The following is a 12,259-nucleotide window of genomic DNA, read 5'->3' as shown; positions in this document are numbered from 1 at the left end:
ATTACTTCACAAAATGAATGCTTGATACTGAAATTCAGTTCAATTCTTGTTAATTTTTATTAAATTCCATGCCAAATCAGAACTTAGATAGAGTGAAAATAAAAATACTTATTACTATTTCCTTTTTTTTTTTTTTGCAAAAAAAAAAAGTCTACAACTACTACTACAAATATCTAATTTTCTTCTCTCTGAAAAATTGTCATTGGAAAACAAAAAATGTGGACATATACTCTCTATGATTTTTGGTCACCTTCTGTCTTGTATTTGGAAAATGCAAAAAAGAAAAAAAAAGGCATAAAAACGTTGTTTAATGGACTTGTTTAATGTAAAGACATAATTTTGTTTTATTGTATATAATTAAAGTGCTATTGTTTTTCTGTTTTTTTGTTTGTTTGTTGGTTTGTGGCCTGGTGTGGGGGAATGATGAAATGTGTGGACTGTATTGCTTATAGTAGTTACACTTTGATGAAATAGAAAATAATAAAAAATAGACTGGAAATTTCCGCTAAGGTGGGTCATGAGTTTTTACCTGATCTTGGGTCCCTGTCTTGTAGGGAGATCATGTGTCAAAATGTAGTGATAGGAAATTTATCAATTTATTTCATATTGTGCTCACAAATATGCAAATATTCCTAAATTATTAAATTCCTTGAGAGTCATTTGACATTTTCTTTTATTTGCTGGTTCCACAGCCTGTTAGTGAAGAACAAAAACAGCCTGAATAATGATGCTAAGATGTGATTATTGCAGTGAAACAGAGGGGTTTGAATTATTTTTGTGACCAACAAATAATGAGGAATTAAACTGCATATTGAACAAACCTCACAACATCTTGGCAGATGTTGCCCTCCTCCCTGTAAAAGTAATCCATACCAATCCATCTCCTCTGCTGTCTTCTCAAATTTTAATCGGCCATTTGTTGTAACATGTTTTTAGATATTTTTGGATATTTATATTTACTTATTAATGTTTTTTTAAGTAATAATTTTATAGCCTTTTATTGTTTTAGCTTTACTACCAGCATGTTTTTTCTTTATTTTCTTCTCTTATTTATTGTGTTTTGTTGACATGCATGACGAGTTGCTTCATAAAATTACTCTTCTAGGAATACATAAAGTCTGTGAAGTGTTCAAGTTCAAGTTTATTGTCATTCTTCTCCTCACAGGTTATGCAAAAAGCAGGAATGAAATATAATGCCCCCAGGGCCATTGTGCAGTACATAAAAAACACAAACTAAAACAAAGCAATAAAAACAAGCATAGAACAATAGGAGCAGCAAACTTAGATTAAAGTGTAGAAACATCAAAATGTGTGAACAGGGGTGTCAACAGGGGCAAAACTGTACATTTTTGCCCCAGGGCCCCATAACAGGTTAATCCAGCCATCTCCAACAACAAAAAAACCCAACTCAGATGTATCACAGATGTTTAATGAGCGTATCATACGCTGCATATTTAAAAACATGTTTTCCAGCAGTTTGATGCTTCTTATCGTTGTTCCTCTTTGTTAGTATCCGGCTCCATTTGATTTCCTTCTTCTCTTGAGCTTCGCTGGAGCAGCTGCTTTTGCTTGAAAACTTCTCTCAGTGCAGATAGGATCTGCTCACTTCTACCTGAAGCTGTTGGAGAACCCACCTGTAGCGAGAAAAGTTAACATCACTCAGTCCACACACTTCATATGTTCAATTTTGATGTTTGCAGAACTGTAAGCCCTCTTACATATTTGAAACTTGCACTCTTTCTGATCCTCTCTGGAACTGGAGGAGGAGCAGATTTAGGAGGAGGAATCCAAGCAGCAAGAGGACTCTGGTCTTGTGTGTCAGTGCCCTGAGGTGTCTGCTGGAAGGTGGTGCTGCTCTTAATGGGTGGCGGTGGCATAGGCCCTTTTTTCAGAGCAAGGGAGAGGGACACCCTTGCACCTTTTGGTAATGTCTGAGAGGCCGGGCCTGTGAAATATGCCAGATATGTACTTTGCAAAGAATTAAATGCTGAAAAGTTTGTAAACTGCACAACATCTTTCAAGATAAAGTACCTCTGCTCCTCAACTCTCTCTGCACTGCCTTCAGTCCTCCAAACTTTTTGATGATGCAGTCAACAGCCTCTGCGATGTCTTTGTCTTTCAGATCCTCTTTAGTGAGTTGTGCTCGCATCAACAGCTTTCTCATAGTGGGGTCCAGATCCTTAAATTTCACCAATAAAGCAGGTAAGGAGACTGATTTAATATGCTATATCTTTGTGTCATGATGTGAATTTTTTATATAGTGACTGAGCATGTGTTTGACTTTCTGAATGAGCTTTTCATGTGTATGTTTCGACTCACTGAAATAGCTGTTGGTGTAACTGTTGTAGATGGTGCATCCGCTGGTTTCACTCTACAAAGAGACAAACAGTAAACTCATTGCTTTAATCCCCCATTTGCTTACTTTACATCCAGAAAGTGGTAACATTTTCTCACCCTGGAGCTGCTAGGTCACATGTTGAGTTGTCCTTTTTATCAATGTTTGTCATTTGAATCATCCCTTTCATCTTTTCTGCAAAATGGAGGAAGTAAATGTGAATGAAAGATTCATGAGAATTCTTTTAAAAAATATGTTGATACACATGAATTATCTATTTGTTGTTATTCGAACCTTGCTTTCTTTGGACAGCCTTCACCGCCAGATGAAATTCCTCTGCCTCTGCCTCATTTGCAAAGTTGAAGCCTGCCTGGTGGCTCTGTGCAAACACAACAAATCTACACTAAACCAGCCCAAAACTAGTAGTCTGATGAACATGTTGCACACTTTCAAACTGAAACAGTTTTCCCATTGAACTAAAAGATGTAAAAAAACTGTCAGTCTACTTGTCTTACATCTGCAGGGAAAGTGTGGAAGAACGCATTAGTTGCGGTGTACTCGAATGGGATGTAAATCTCCTGCTCCCACAGTAACTTGGCTCGCTGTGATTAAGGAAAAATGAGGGAATGATAAATGATATGAATGATAAATAACCTGGTTCTGAACAGCTATTACAGTGTTACATGAGGTAAAGTACAGGCACACCCATCAAGATAAGATTCCCCATTGTTACTAAAGGAAATAGCAGTTTAAAGGAAACACTACAAGCTGTCCCTTGCGTGCAGCTGTACTCGCACACCTACATGCACACATGTAAACCAATGAAATGATAACAAAGTGAAGCTAAAACTTAAATGTTGCTTCATTTAGGGAAGTGACATACATGTGTGAGCGGGCGGAGTATCTCTCACGAGTTCTGTAGTTCCTCTTACCTTGACACAATAGAGATGCAGGAAGTAAGAGTGCACAGACTGATCTTCGATGAGACACACCACTCCGCAATCCAAACAACTCCAGCCTGGACCCCCATCCTGGTTCTCTTTAGCCACTAGAACCTGCGCTACTGTACTTTTGATCAGCTGAAATACAGTATTAGTTATAAAAATCACAACAATACAACATAATATAATGTAAATATAACAATATATTATGTGAGTATGGACTACTCGGAAGTTTAAACAAAGTATAAAGATGATGTGGAGTTACCAGAACTGTTTTTCTTAAGAAGAAGATTGAGAAACTGTGTGATTCATAACAACAACACAACCAAAGAATCCTGAAAGTGTAATTTTACTGTAATGAACTGTTGTCTACAATCAGTTCTGTCCTGACCTGAAAGTATTTTCCTGTAAGGCTTATCCCTTTCTTCTGAAAATTTAGTCATCTCCAACCCTGTGAGGTCTGATTTTCCTTTGAAAAATGTGATATCCTTTGTAACCTTTGACGCACTCTGGTTTAGTTTCAGAGCACGTCATTGCAGAGAAGCTGCTCCTGAGAGAGACTAATGACCTCTTTTTAGTGGCTGATGATGCTGGTGGGTGCTCCATTTAAACTCTCTTATATCTTGTGTGAGCTTCAGTAGATCAAACCATCTGAGCAATTGATGTCATGGCTCCTCCCTCTCATCATAGGTAAATCCATCCATAGTGCAAAAAGCATACAGAGACGCAGCATTCAGGTCTCATCTTTCCTCTATTCTGCATTGTTAAGCAGTCTTATTTTAAAAGTGACACTGTTGGATGTGACAGAATTTAATTCAACCTGCAGAAAACCAACTAAGAAGCTGTCATTGTTTGATTTGTCATTAATTTAACCATGAAGACTGACGCAAGTGTAGGCTTTGAAAAGTAAAATGTTGTGCAATTTCTTCTTTCAATTAGGAATATTTTCACAATTACTAAGTTTTTTATGTTTTTAGGGATGATGTTTTTATCCTTTCAAACATGAGTGCAACTCAATGCAGTGCAGTCTTTCTGTATCTTTTCCAACCTTTACCAAAGACAGCTGTTACCTCCAGGTTTCCCAACAAAACACGGACACTTTCTTTTTGACCATTTAAGGAATACAACACAGACCTTAAACCCAACAAAATCACATCATCACTGGCTGAATCTTCATTGGCTTTTACAATACAAAATGAACATCTTGCCTCTCAGTTTTATGGACTTGTTATGTGAAGACTGTATTGATTATGTTTGACCTCTCATTTATATTTTCTGCTTCTCTTTTGTGCTTTAAACAGTACCACATGGAAAAAAAAGATTATTATTGTACATTTTTACATCTTGCAGCAGCTGCTCTGGCACTATAACATGGTTTGTTACTGCCTGGCAATACAAACATCAGATAGTAACTGTAAACAACAAAACAGGCCTCACAGAGAGCCCATTCATCCACCAGGCCTCCTCTGATGGATGCTGCTGATAACATGGAAACAACATCAGGAAACAAAAAATTGAAAGTTACTGAGTGCAGGGACACTGTCATCCGATCATACAGCTGATTATCATCCACCTGTTACACTATACAGAAATAGCTATTTTTGAACTGCTTTTTACAGATTTTAATTCAAAATGACTGTAATGAATTGAACTGACCTCATGCTGGGGTTTGAGCAGAGTCGAGATGACACCTTTCTCACGAATTGTCAGGAGATCACTCATCACCTGACATCCAGGAATCAGACTGGACGCCATTGCAGAGACCGTCCTTTTTCACTTTTTACTCTCTGCTGCTGTTTGTACCTTGTCCCTTCACCTTTTTTAGATGTATCCACAGAGCCTGCTCAGCCTGAACACATTCAGTCCTGATCCTAACTGCAACTGGGTTGAACAGCAACATTTCATGCAGTGGGTCATGCAAATTTATTTGACTTGGTGTACACTATTTATTGTATGGCCTGTGGCTTTCAGATACCAACTGGACAGTCACTGTCAAAAGGCCCAAGATAGCAAAAAGACATTTGTTAACATTATGTATTCAAACTGTATGTTGTTAAAGGTACCAGCTGTTAGTTTGCATGTACAAACATTGCTGAAACATCACTTCTCTTGCAGCATAAAACTTTTTGAGTTATATTAGATGGTGTTAATGGCTTAGAAGAGGCTTTCAAAGCAAAACATTTCAAGTGTGTGGAAATATCTGGTTATTTTGATAGATTTCTTTGTGCAAGAGGCATGTTAACACTTTGACCTCTCATGGTTTTAATGTCCCTTTGTGCATTACATTATTGACCATCATCAAAGTCCCCAACAGAAGAATTATTAATTGAATGTAACCTTGTCTAGTACATACATTTTATAACGTCCTTCATTGTTTACAGCAGGAGGAACAATTTTCTTTCATTGCCAGGTGAGGTTTTATAATTCCAAGTGTAAAATAAGATTTACATATACAAAAGTGACTCGACACAGTTGTAAAACATAAAAAACAGTAACAATCAAAATACACAACATTCTTAAGACTATTGAGTGCAGTGATACGAAGAAAGAAAAAAAGTAAGTAAAATACATCAAGTGGCATGTAGATGGGAAAATATTGCTAATAATAATAACTCTGGCTTTCATAGTTTTACACTACTTCTGTCCAATAATCATTTCCCCATGTTTTCCAGAAAATGTGACTTATCTATTACTATTACACACTACTTCATCTCCATCTCCTCCCCTTTCAGCTCCTCCAGGTATGGGCCTCTTGCGCCTCTTGTTGAGCAGAGGGTTGTTGGACGTGTCCAGGTCTTTAATCTTCACCTGGTCGTAGTCAACACGCATGGTGGCCAGAGCACTGGTCATTTCCTCCTGTTGGAAGACAGAGACACTCTTTGCTGTAAGTCTTGTAGTTTACTGCCACCTCGTGGCCTCATTCTGAAAGTAATATTGAGTCTCACCTTCACATCATCCCAAAGCTCCTTATCCTCTGTCAGAACACGAGAGGTGTGGAGAGGAGTTGGAGGGACCACCATTGACTGCTGTGGTGTAAAAGCACAAATATAAGTTAATATACAGGGGAAACATACAGATCTTTAGCCACAAGGCTTACAAAGTGTTAACTTACACTAATCCAGGGATAGTTCATGAACTGTCCAATGGTCATCCTCTCATTGGGGTCTGTCTTCAGTAACTGAATGATGAGCTGTTTGGCTACAGAAGAAATAAAATACAATTAAACACACAGATGAAACAATATGTCTGTAGTTTAATGAGCATCTAAAATTAATAATACAGTTTCTTTTCTATTCAATGGAGACTTCGTACAGGTTGTTTTTCATGTTTTAAGAATGTGATTAAATCAGTACAACATGCCATCGTTAAAGTGAAATCGTGTTGTGGCTTAAATCTTAATAAACATGTTGTGCTTCAAGTCACTGCAGACTTTTTTCAGTATTAAACGAAGACCATGATCTTTCCCTAACTTTAACCAAGTGCTGCCTGTGCCTAAATATAACCATAAACACGTTAAATGATGCTGTGGTGTCTACTAGTGGATATTGTGCTGCAAGATCAGATATTTTGGTTGAGAAAAAAACAACTAGGTACATTGTCTCTGAACATTTCATTCATTCACGTTTTCATTCATTGAACATTTTTGCAACTTGCCAAATATGTTAATTAATAATATTTTCTCATTTTGTTGAGAGAAAAAACAATTCAGTCAGCATTATGTTTCTAGCAAAATGTATTTGCTGTTGCAGTTAAGTTGTATATGAAGGTCATTTCTAGGAGACAGGGTTTCAAAGAGGTAAGCTAAGGTCTAATGCAAATATCCACAACTTTTTCACAGTTTTGAAGTCTTTTTGCTGCTATTTATAAATGTAATGTCTGAAATCTGACCTTCCTCAGAAACGTCAGCCCACTCAGGGTTGGGGAACTCATATTGGCCCAATCTGATCCTCTGCTTCATGCCCGGAGAGATGGCCTGGCCTGTGTTTGAGTAGAACGGAGGAAATCCACAAAGCCTAGAAACACAAGATAAGACGAGAGACTATTTTAACCAATACACAGAATTGTGTAGTAGCCCTAAGCATTTCATAAAGTTAAATAGACACTTATGATACTCACAGAATGTACATGATGACGCCCAGAGACCACATGTCACATGATTTGTCATATTTCTCTGGCCCAAGCACTTCTGGGGCTGAATGGACAAATAGATACAGTAAACAGAAATAGAAAGACATGATGCAGACACATGTGGACAACATGAATGACAACAAACATAACCATAAACTATGTCTATGGCACATTTAAGATACTGGCATTCATGTAGAGTAGCTCCTGATTACACCATGACTTACATGACAGGAAACACTCACCGACATAGTAAGGAGTGTAACAGGGAGTTTGGAGGGAATTGTGCAGTGTCGTCTCCTTCGCAAAGCCAAAGTCAGTCAGTTTTAGTATAGCGTTACTCTCCTTGGTGGTGTAGAGCAGGTTTTCAGGCTGCAGTATGTATGAGTATCAGAAAAATATGTAAAAATCAGAATTTCAATACTATTTATTTAGCTAAAAGTGTTTATCTTTGCTTACATTTTCTGGGAAGAATAATATTTGACAGCAGCTTTACCTTTACATCCCTATGAGCGATGTCCATGTGGTGGAGGTACTCTATGGCCGTGCCGATGTCATGCATGATCTCTGACGCCTCTGATGGACAGACATGATACAGGTGTAACGGCACAGGACACAATGTAGAGATTCATGAATCTTCATCTGTTAGATGTGAACTCTGACCCACCTCTCTCTGTGAAGGCCTGGTCCCCTCTGGCCTGAATGCGACTGAACAGCTCTCCTCCCTCCATACTGAGACAATATTAACAAAGAGATCAGAACTGGGACAGCGAGGGGACTCTTGGCAAACGAGCACTGTTCTCCGCTGCAATCGTGGTTTTATAACAAAGCAAGTCATTGTGCCTCATTGCAGTATTTACTGTTCAGATGAGTCCAGTCTTCTGAGCAACAGCAGACTCTGATGACTCAAGCAGTAAGGAAATTAAAGGGAAATTCCACATGAAAAAACAACATCAAGCTATCCTGTTGATTTAAGACCAGAAGGTTTATATAAACACAGACAATTACTTGACTAAGGTGTTTGAGATAATGGTGTTACCGGGTGACACTTAATATTGAATTAGCAACAGAATAAATGGGCTCAAAATGTGTTTTTGCTCAGTATATTACATAATCAGATGAGCTCTACTTGAATGTAGCTGTAAATCAGAGGATTTGCCCAAAAAGTGTCTTATGTCAAATGCTGAAATCATAGCTTTGCAATATCTTCTGTGTGTTCCAATCACAAGTGGACAACTTGTGTCAACGTTTGTCATATAGTATGAATGGAAATGCCTCAAGTCCATTATGTTCTCACTCCCAAGCAGACTGTAACTTATTACCATCTTGTCCCTCTGCTGCTTTACAAAGTCTCAGTCTTGTTTCAGTCAAGTTATATTAAGGACAAAATAACAATGGAAAGTAATGTATAGAGATGTACAGAGAAATGCCCTAAAAGGGTTTATTTGTTATCAGTGCCTATAAATTTAGAAAGAAGTTTGGTTAAGTCCAAAATTTAATGCAGGTTGATAAATTAATACGATCCAAAGTAGTCACCAAACACGTATTTGATATGCATTCTTGTGCCAGGTGTGATCTGAAATCAATCTCAGCTGGATCTAGACACAATCCAGACTTTTATAGACATAAGACACAAGTTCTGAACAGGGCTGTAGCGTCGTAATATCTGTTCAGTTACTCAAATGAAACAGCTTTAGGATGTTTGTCTACTGATTAATGCAAAGCTGTACTATATCATATCATGTGCATGTCAAATCTATTTTAGCACTGATTTCCCCTTAAAGACCTAAAACAAAGCAGACAATGAACAACAGTGCTGGTAATGCTCACCACTCCATTATGATGAGGAGACATTTCTTCCCCTGGTGCATGTTCTCATACAGGCTGAGTATCCGGACAACATAGGGACCACCGGAGACTCGCCAGTGCAGCTCCACCTCACGCCGGGCTTTAGGGGTATCATACAGAACCTGCTCCATAGACAGAGTGCAGCACAATGAAAACATATATTAGTGTAATGTTCCAGTTTTATATTAGGTTGTTTGACATCTTTGTCAAGAAATCAATCATAAACACAGTTACAAACACATTAATCACATGTTTACAGCTCTATTAGTAGCCACTAATAAAGCCTATTTATTTTCCAAGCAGTAACGGAGAACATTGAGAGTGAATACTTAAACAACATGTTTATCTTTAAAGACACAGTGACTGTTATTGCAGACAGGGGTCGGCGGAAATCCTATTTTCTTAGACATGCAGCCCAAATCCTTGTGGACATGACAATGCGTTTTGAGCACTAAAGGAGGAAGAAGACTTTCCTCTAAAGCCTCTATGCACAGTCTGTTGCCTCTCGCAGAACATGAGGTTACTTAAAAATACAGTATACAGAGCAAACACTTCACATTTCATTATACCTTTCGGTTGTGGCTTACCACCAAGGAAAACATGTGGAGGCACTCATGGGGCTGCGCTTCCTGTTTTTATTTTCTTAAGGCTTTTCTGCAAATCCTACAGAGACTGTTTCCTGACATACCAACTCTGAATTCTTCACAACTCATATTTTCCAAGTTCCTGTTCAGATTCACTGTTAAATATTTCAAATATGCAGTGAGCCGAAAGCCTAATGTTGAGAAAAAAAAAGACAGATTTTTACTTTCTGTTAGAGGATGAGAAGCACAGATGATTATGTAAAGTACTAACAGAGCAGATCTTTGTCCACACAACAATCGCCAGAGCGTAGTGGAAACATGTGTCAAAGCATCCCAGACAGCATATCACTGTCTCTCAGACGCATCCACTGTCTGGGCAGCACAGTAACTGAATTTGCTCTGAGATTACTGCTCCATCCATCCATGGCTGGAAATTCCTATTTCATCTGAGTCGCATGACATAATCAGTGTAATACAAATTTGAAACCATTACTGGCCATCAGGCTTTATATACAGTGTAAATCCTGCACAGATTTACAGTATAAGACGCCATTAAACAGTGTGGACCACAGACACAGCAGAGATGAATAATTGATGGGTGCTCTCTTTCTTTCCAGTGACAGCAGCCTCCAGAGGACTGTTTAGATCTTACAGGATAAAGAATCAGGCAAACACACACCTTGAGGGCACATTTCTCTCCTGTCTTCTTGCAATAACACTCCAGCACTTTGCCATTTATTCCCAAGCCAAGAACCTGAGCGGTGATTTTATAGTCATCTGTCACTGCATGTCTCTTGAACTCCAGCTTAGAGTAAGCAGGAGGCTGGATGTCAGTGAGGCCGCTGCCCAAGCTGCTTCCCAGGCTGCTGGAGTCGCTGTGGCGCGCTGTCCCGTGCTGCGCAGTAATTTGATTTACCGACTGTTCCTCTTGGTTATGATGCATTTTTTTCTGTAAAAGCCAACAGTGGCAGAGCAAATGTCATCAGTCTCTGCCCCAGAAAATATCCAGTATCATTCTAGTTCATCCACGTCCGCCTAGAGGAGTTTTGTACTTCCATCTCGACACACTTTGAACACTGTACAAGCAAAATGAGGTATAAAATCTATAAAAACCTCCTTGGTGTACAGAAAAAAAAAGGGCGGAGGTCTTAAATGGCACTGTTATATTTACACAGAAAACTTCCACCTAAACACTGGATGTGGGTGTAGAGATAATAAAACACAATTAATGACTGGGAGAAAACAATGCTAGAAAAATCTGGTACCCCCTCCTGGTCCTCATCACGGTTATCTGCCTCTTCCTGCAGGGTACACCAACATCTCCAACTCTCTTACGTCAGCGCGGAGCGGCTCAAATTCATTCACGATTTTCTTAAAGGAGAAACTACGCGTAAATACCCACGGCAGGGAAGAGAGACCAAAAAGCTCTGTCTAGAAATGAAACCTAAGTACACGGTCTACATCCGGAGGCGTAGAAATGGAAACTTGGCCCCCAAAACGTATATTGTTCTGCGTTTCCATATAACCTTTAATGACGCTGGAGTTTCTGCGGAATCTCTGTTTGTCCATCTGTTGCATCCTCACCACATGTTATCCTACTAAAAGCACTGCCCATATTAATGCTGAGCCACAGAGACAAGAGGTTAATTGTGCCATATATGCTGAGTGTCAATTAAAGCCATTAACTAAGCGATCAAGATGTTACTAAAAGCTTGGAAATGCAGCTATAAGGGTTCATCAGAGGACGCCATGGCAGCAGGGTACACAGAGGGTGCCAAGAAACCACTCAAATGTGTCACCGAGGACGAATGAAATGCTTACAATCACAGCTCATTTGTATTTCATATATTTAAACATTAGTATTTGTTTAGAACTACTATCACACTTTTAAGCGAGGATGAGACAACACACAGCCAGTACACCAAGTTTTGTTCATTTCAATGGCATGTTATCATATTGTTCACTTTATAATATCATGTTTAATTTATGCTCCAATGCTTAATTGGTGCATGAGTAATGATGATTTCATGCATGAATTAATGCAGAATGTATCATGAATTCCAACAAATGATCAAGTCAATATGACTTCATGTGATTAATTAAAGGGAAACTTTGGTATTTTTCAACCTGGACCCTATTTTCCTATCATTTTGTGTCTAAGTGACTAATGGGGACAATTTTTGAAATTGGTTCAGTATTGAGCGAGAGCACTGCAGCTGGCCATGAAATGGGTTGCAGTGTAATCTGACAAGGCAATAGCAGCCCATCGATGTATGTCCACTAAAAGTATTTGTTTTAGCCACTGACAGGCTCAGATTGTTATTACAAGTGTCTGACAACATTATGGAAAGGACCACACAGAGAAATACAACACTTTTATCTTTTGCTTGTTCTGGGTCTGTTTGTTGCAAGTAGGTCTATCTGGA

At 38.7% G+C, this 12,259-nt stretch overlaps 2 protein-coding genes across 4 annotated transcripts; both read right to left on the bottom strand.

Annotated features, from left to right (window-relative positions):
- Positions 1–1,394: 1,394 nt before the first annotated feature.
- Positions 1,395–5,387, bottom strand: si:dkey-197j19.6 (actin nucleation-promoting factor WASL). Of its 2 annotated transcripts, XM_067587438.1 has the most exons (9): positions 4,933–5,387; positions 3,268–3,414; positions 2,851–2,937; positions 2,630–2,714; positions 2,455–2,530; positions 2,320–2,371; positions 2,032–2,179; positions 1,719–1,945; positions 1,395–1,634 (listed from the first exon to the last, which is right to left on the bottom strand). In XM_067587438.1, exons 1-9 carry the CDS (start codon positions 5,029–5,031, stop codon positions 1,488–1,490), a joined length of 1,068 nt encoding a protein of 355 aa, XP_067443539.1. In that variant the 5' UTR covers positions 5,032–5,387; the 3' UTR covers positions 1,395–1,487. The 2 variants fall into 2 exon arrangements, with proteins under 2 accessions (XP_067443539.1, XP_067443541.1); XM_067587440.1 differs by lacking the exon at positions 2,851–2,937.
- A 127-nt stretch (positions 5,388–5,514) lies between these two features.
- LOC137181613 (MAP kinase-activated protein kinase 2-like) lies at positions 5,515–11,297 on the bottom strand. 2 transcript variants are annotated; one of them, XM_067587437.1, is made up of 11 exons: positions 11,099–11,297; positions 10,513–10,782; positions 9,232–9,371; positions 8,069–8,133; positions 7,898–7,977; positions 7,647–7,773; positions 7,393–7,468; positions 7,165–7,289; positions 6,389–6,474; positions 6,222–6,302; positions 5,515–6,132 (listed from the first exon to the last, which is right to left on the bottom strand). In XM_067587437.1, the coding sequence occupies exons 2-11, from the start codon at positions 10,774–10,776 to the stop codon at positions 5,959–5,961; spliced, it is 1,218 nt and encodes a 405-aa protein (XP_067443538.1). In that variant the 5' UTR covers positions 10,777–10,782; positions 11,099–11,297; the 3' UTR covers positions 5,515–5,958. The 2 variants fall into 2 exon arrangements, with proteins under 2 accessions (XP_067443538.1, XP_067443537.1); XM_067587436.1 differs by having other exon boundaries at positions 10,513–11,295.
- Positions 11,298–12,259: the final 962 nt, after the last annotated feature.

The sequence above is a fragment of the Thunnus thynnus genome, chromosome 4, assembly GCF_963924715.1.
Source record: "Thunnus thynnus chromosome 4, fThuThy2.1, whole genome shotgun sequence".
In the NCBI taxonomy this organism is placed as follows: Eukaryota; Metazoa; Chordata; class Actinopteri; order Scombriformes; family Scombridae; genus Thunnus; species Thunnus thynnus.
This window is presented reverse-complemented; position numbering and strand designations above follow the sequence as displayed.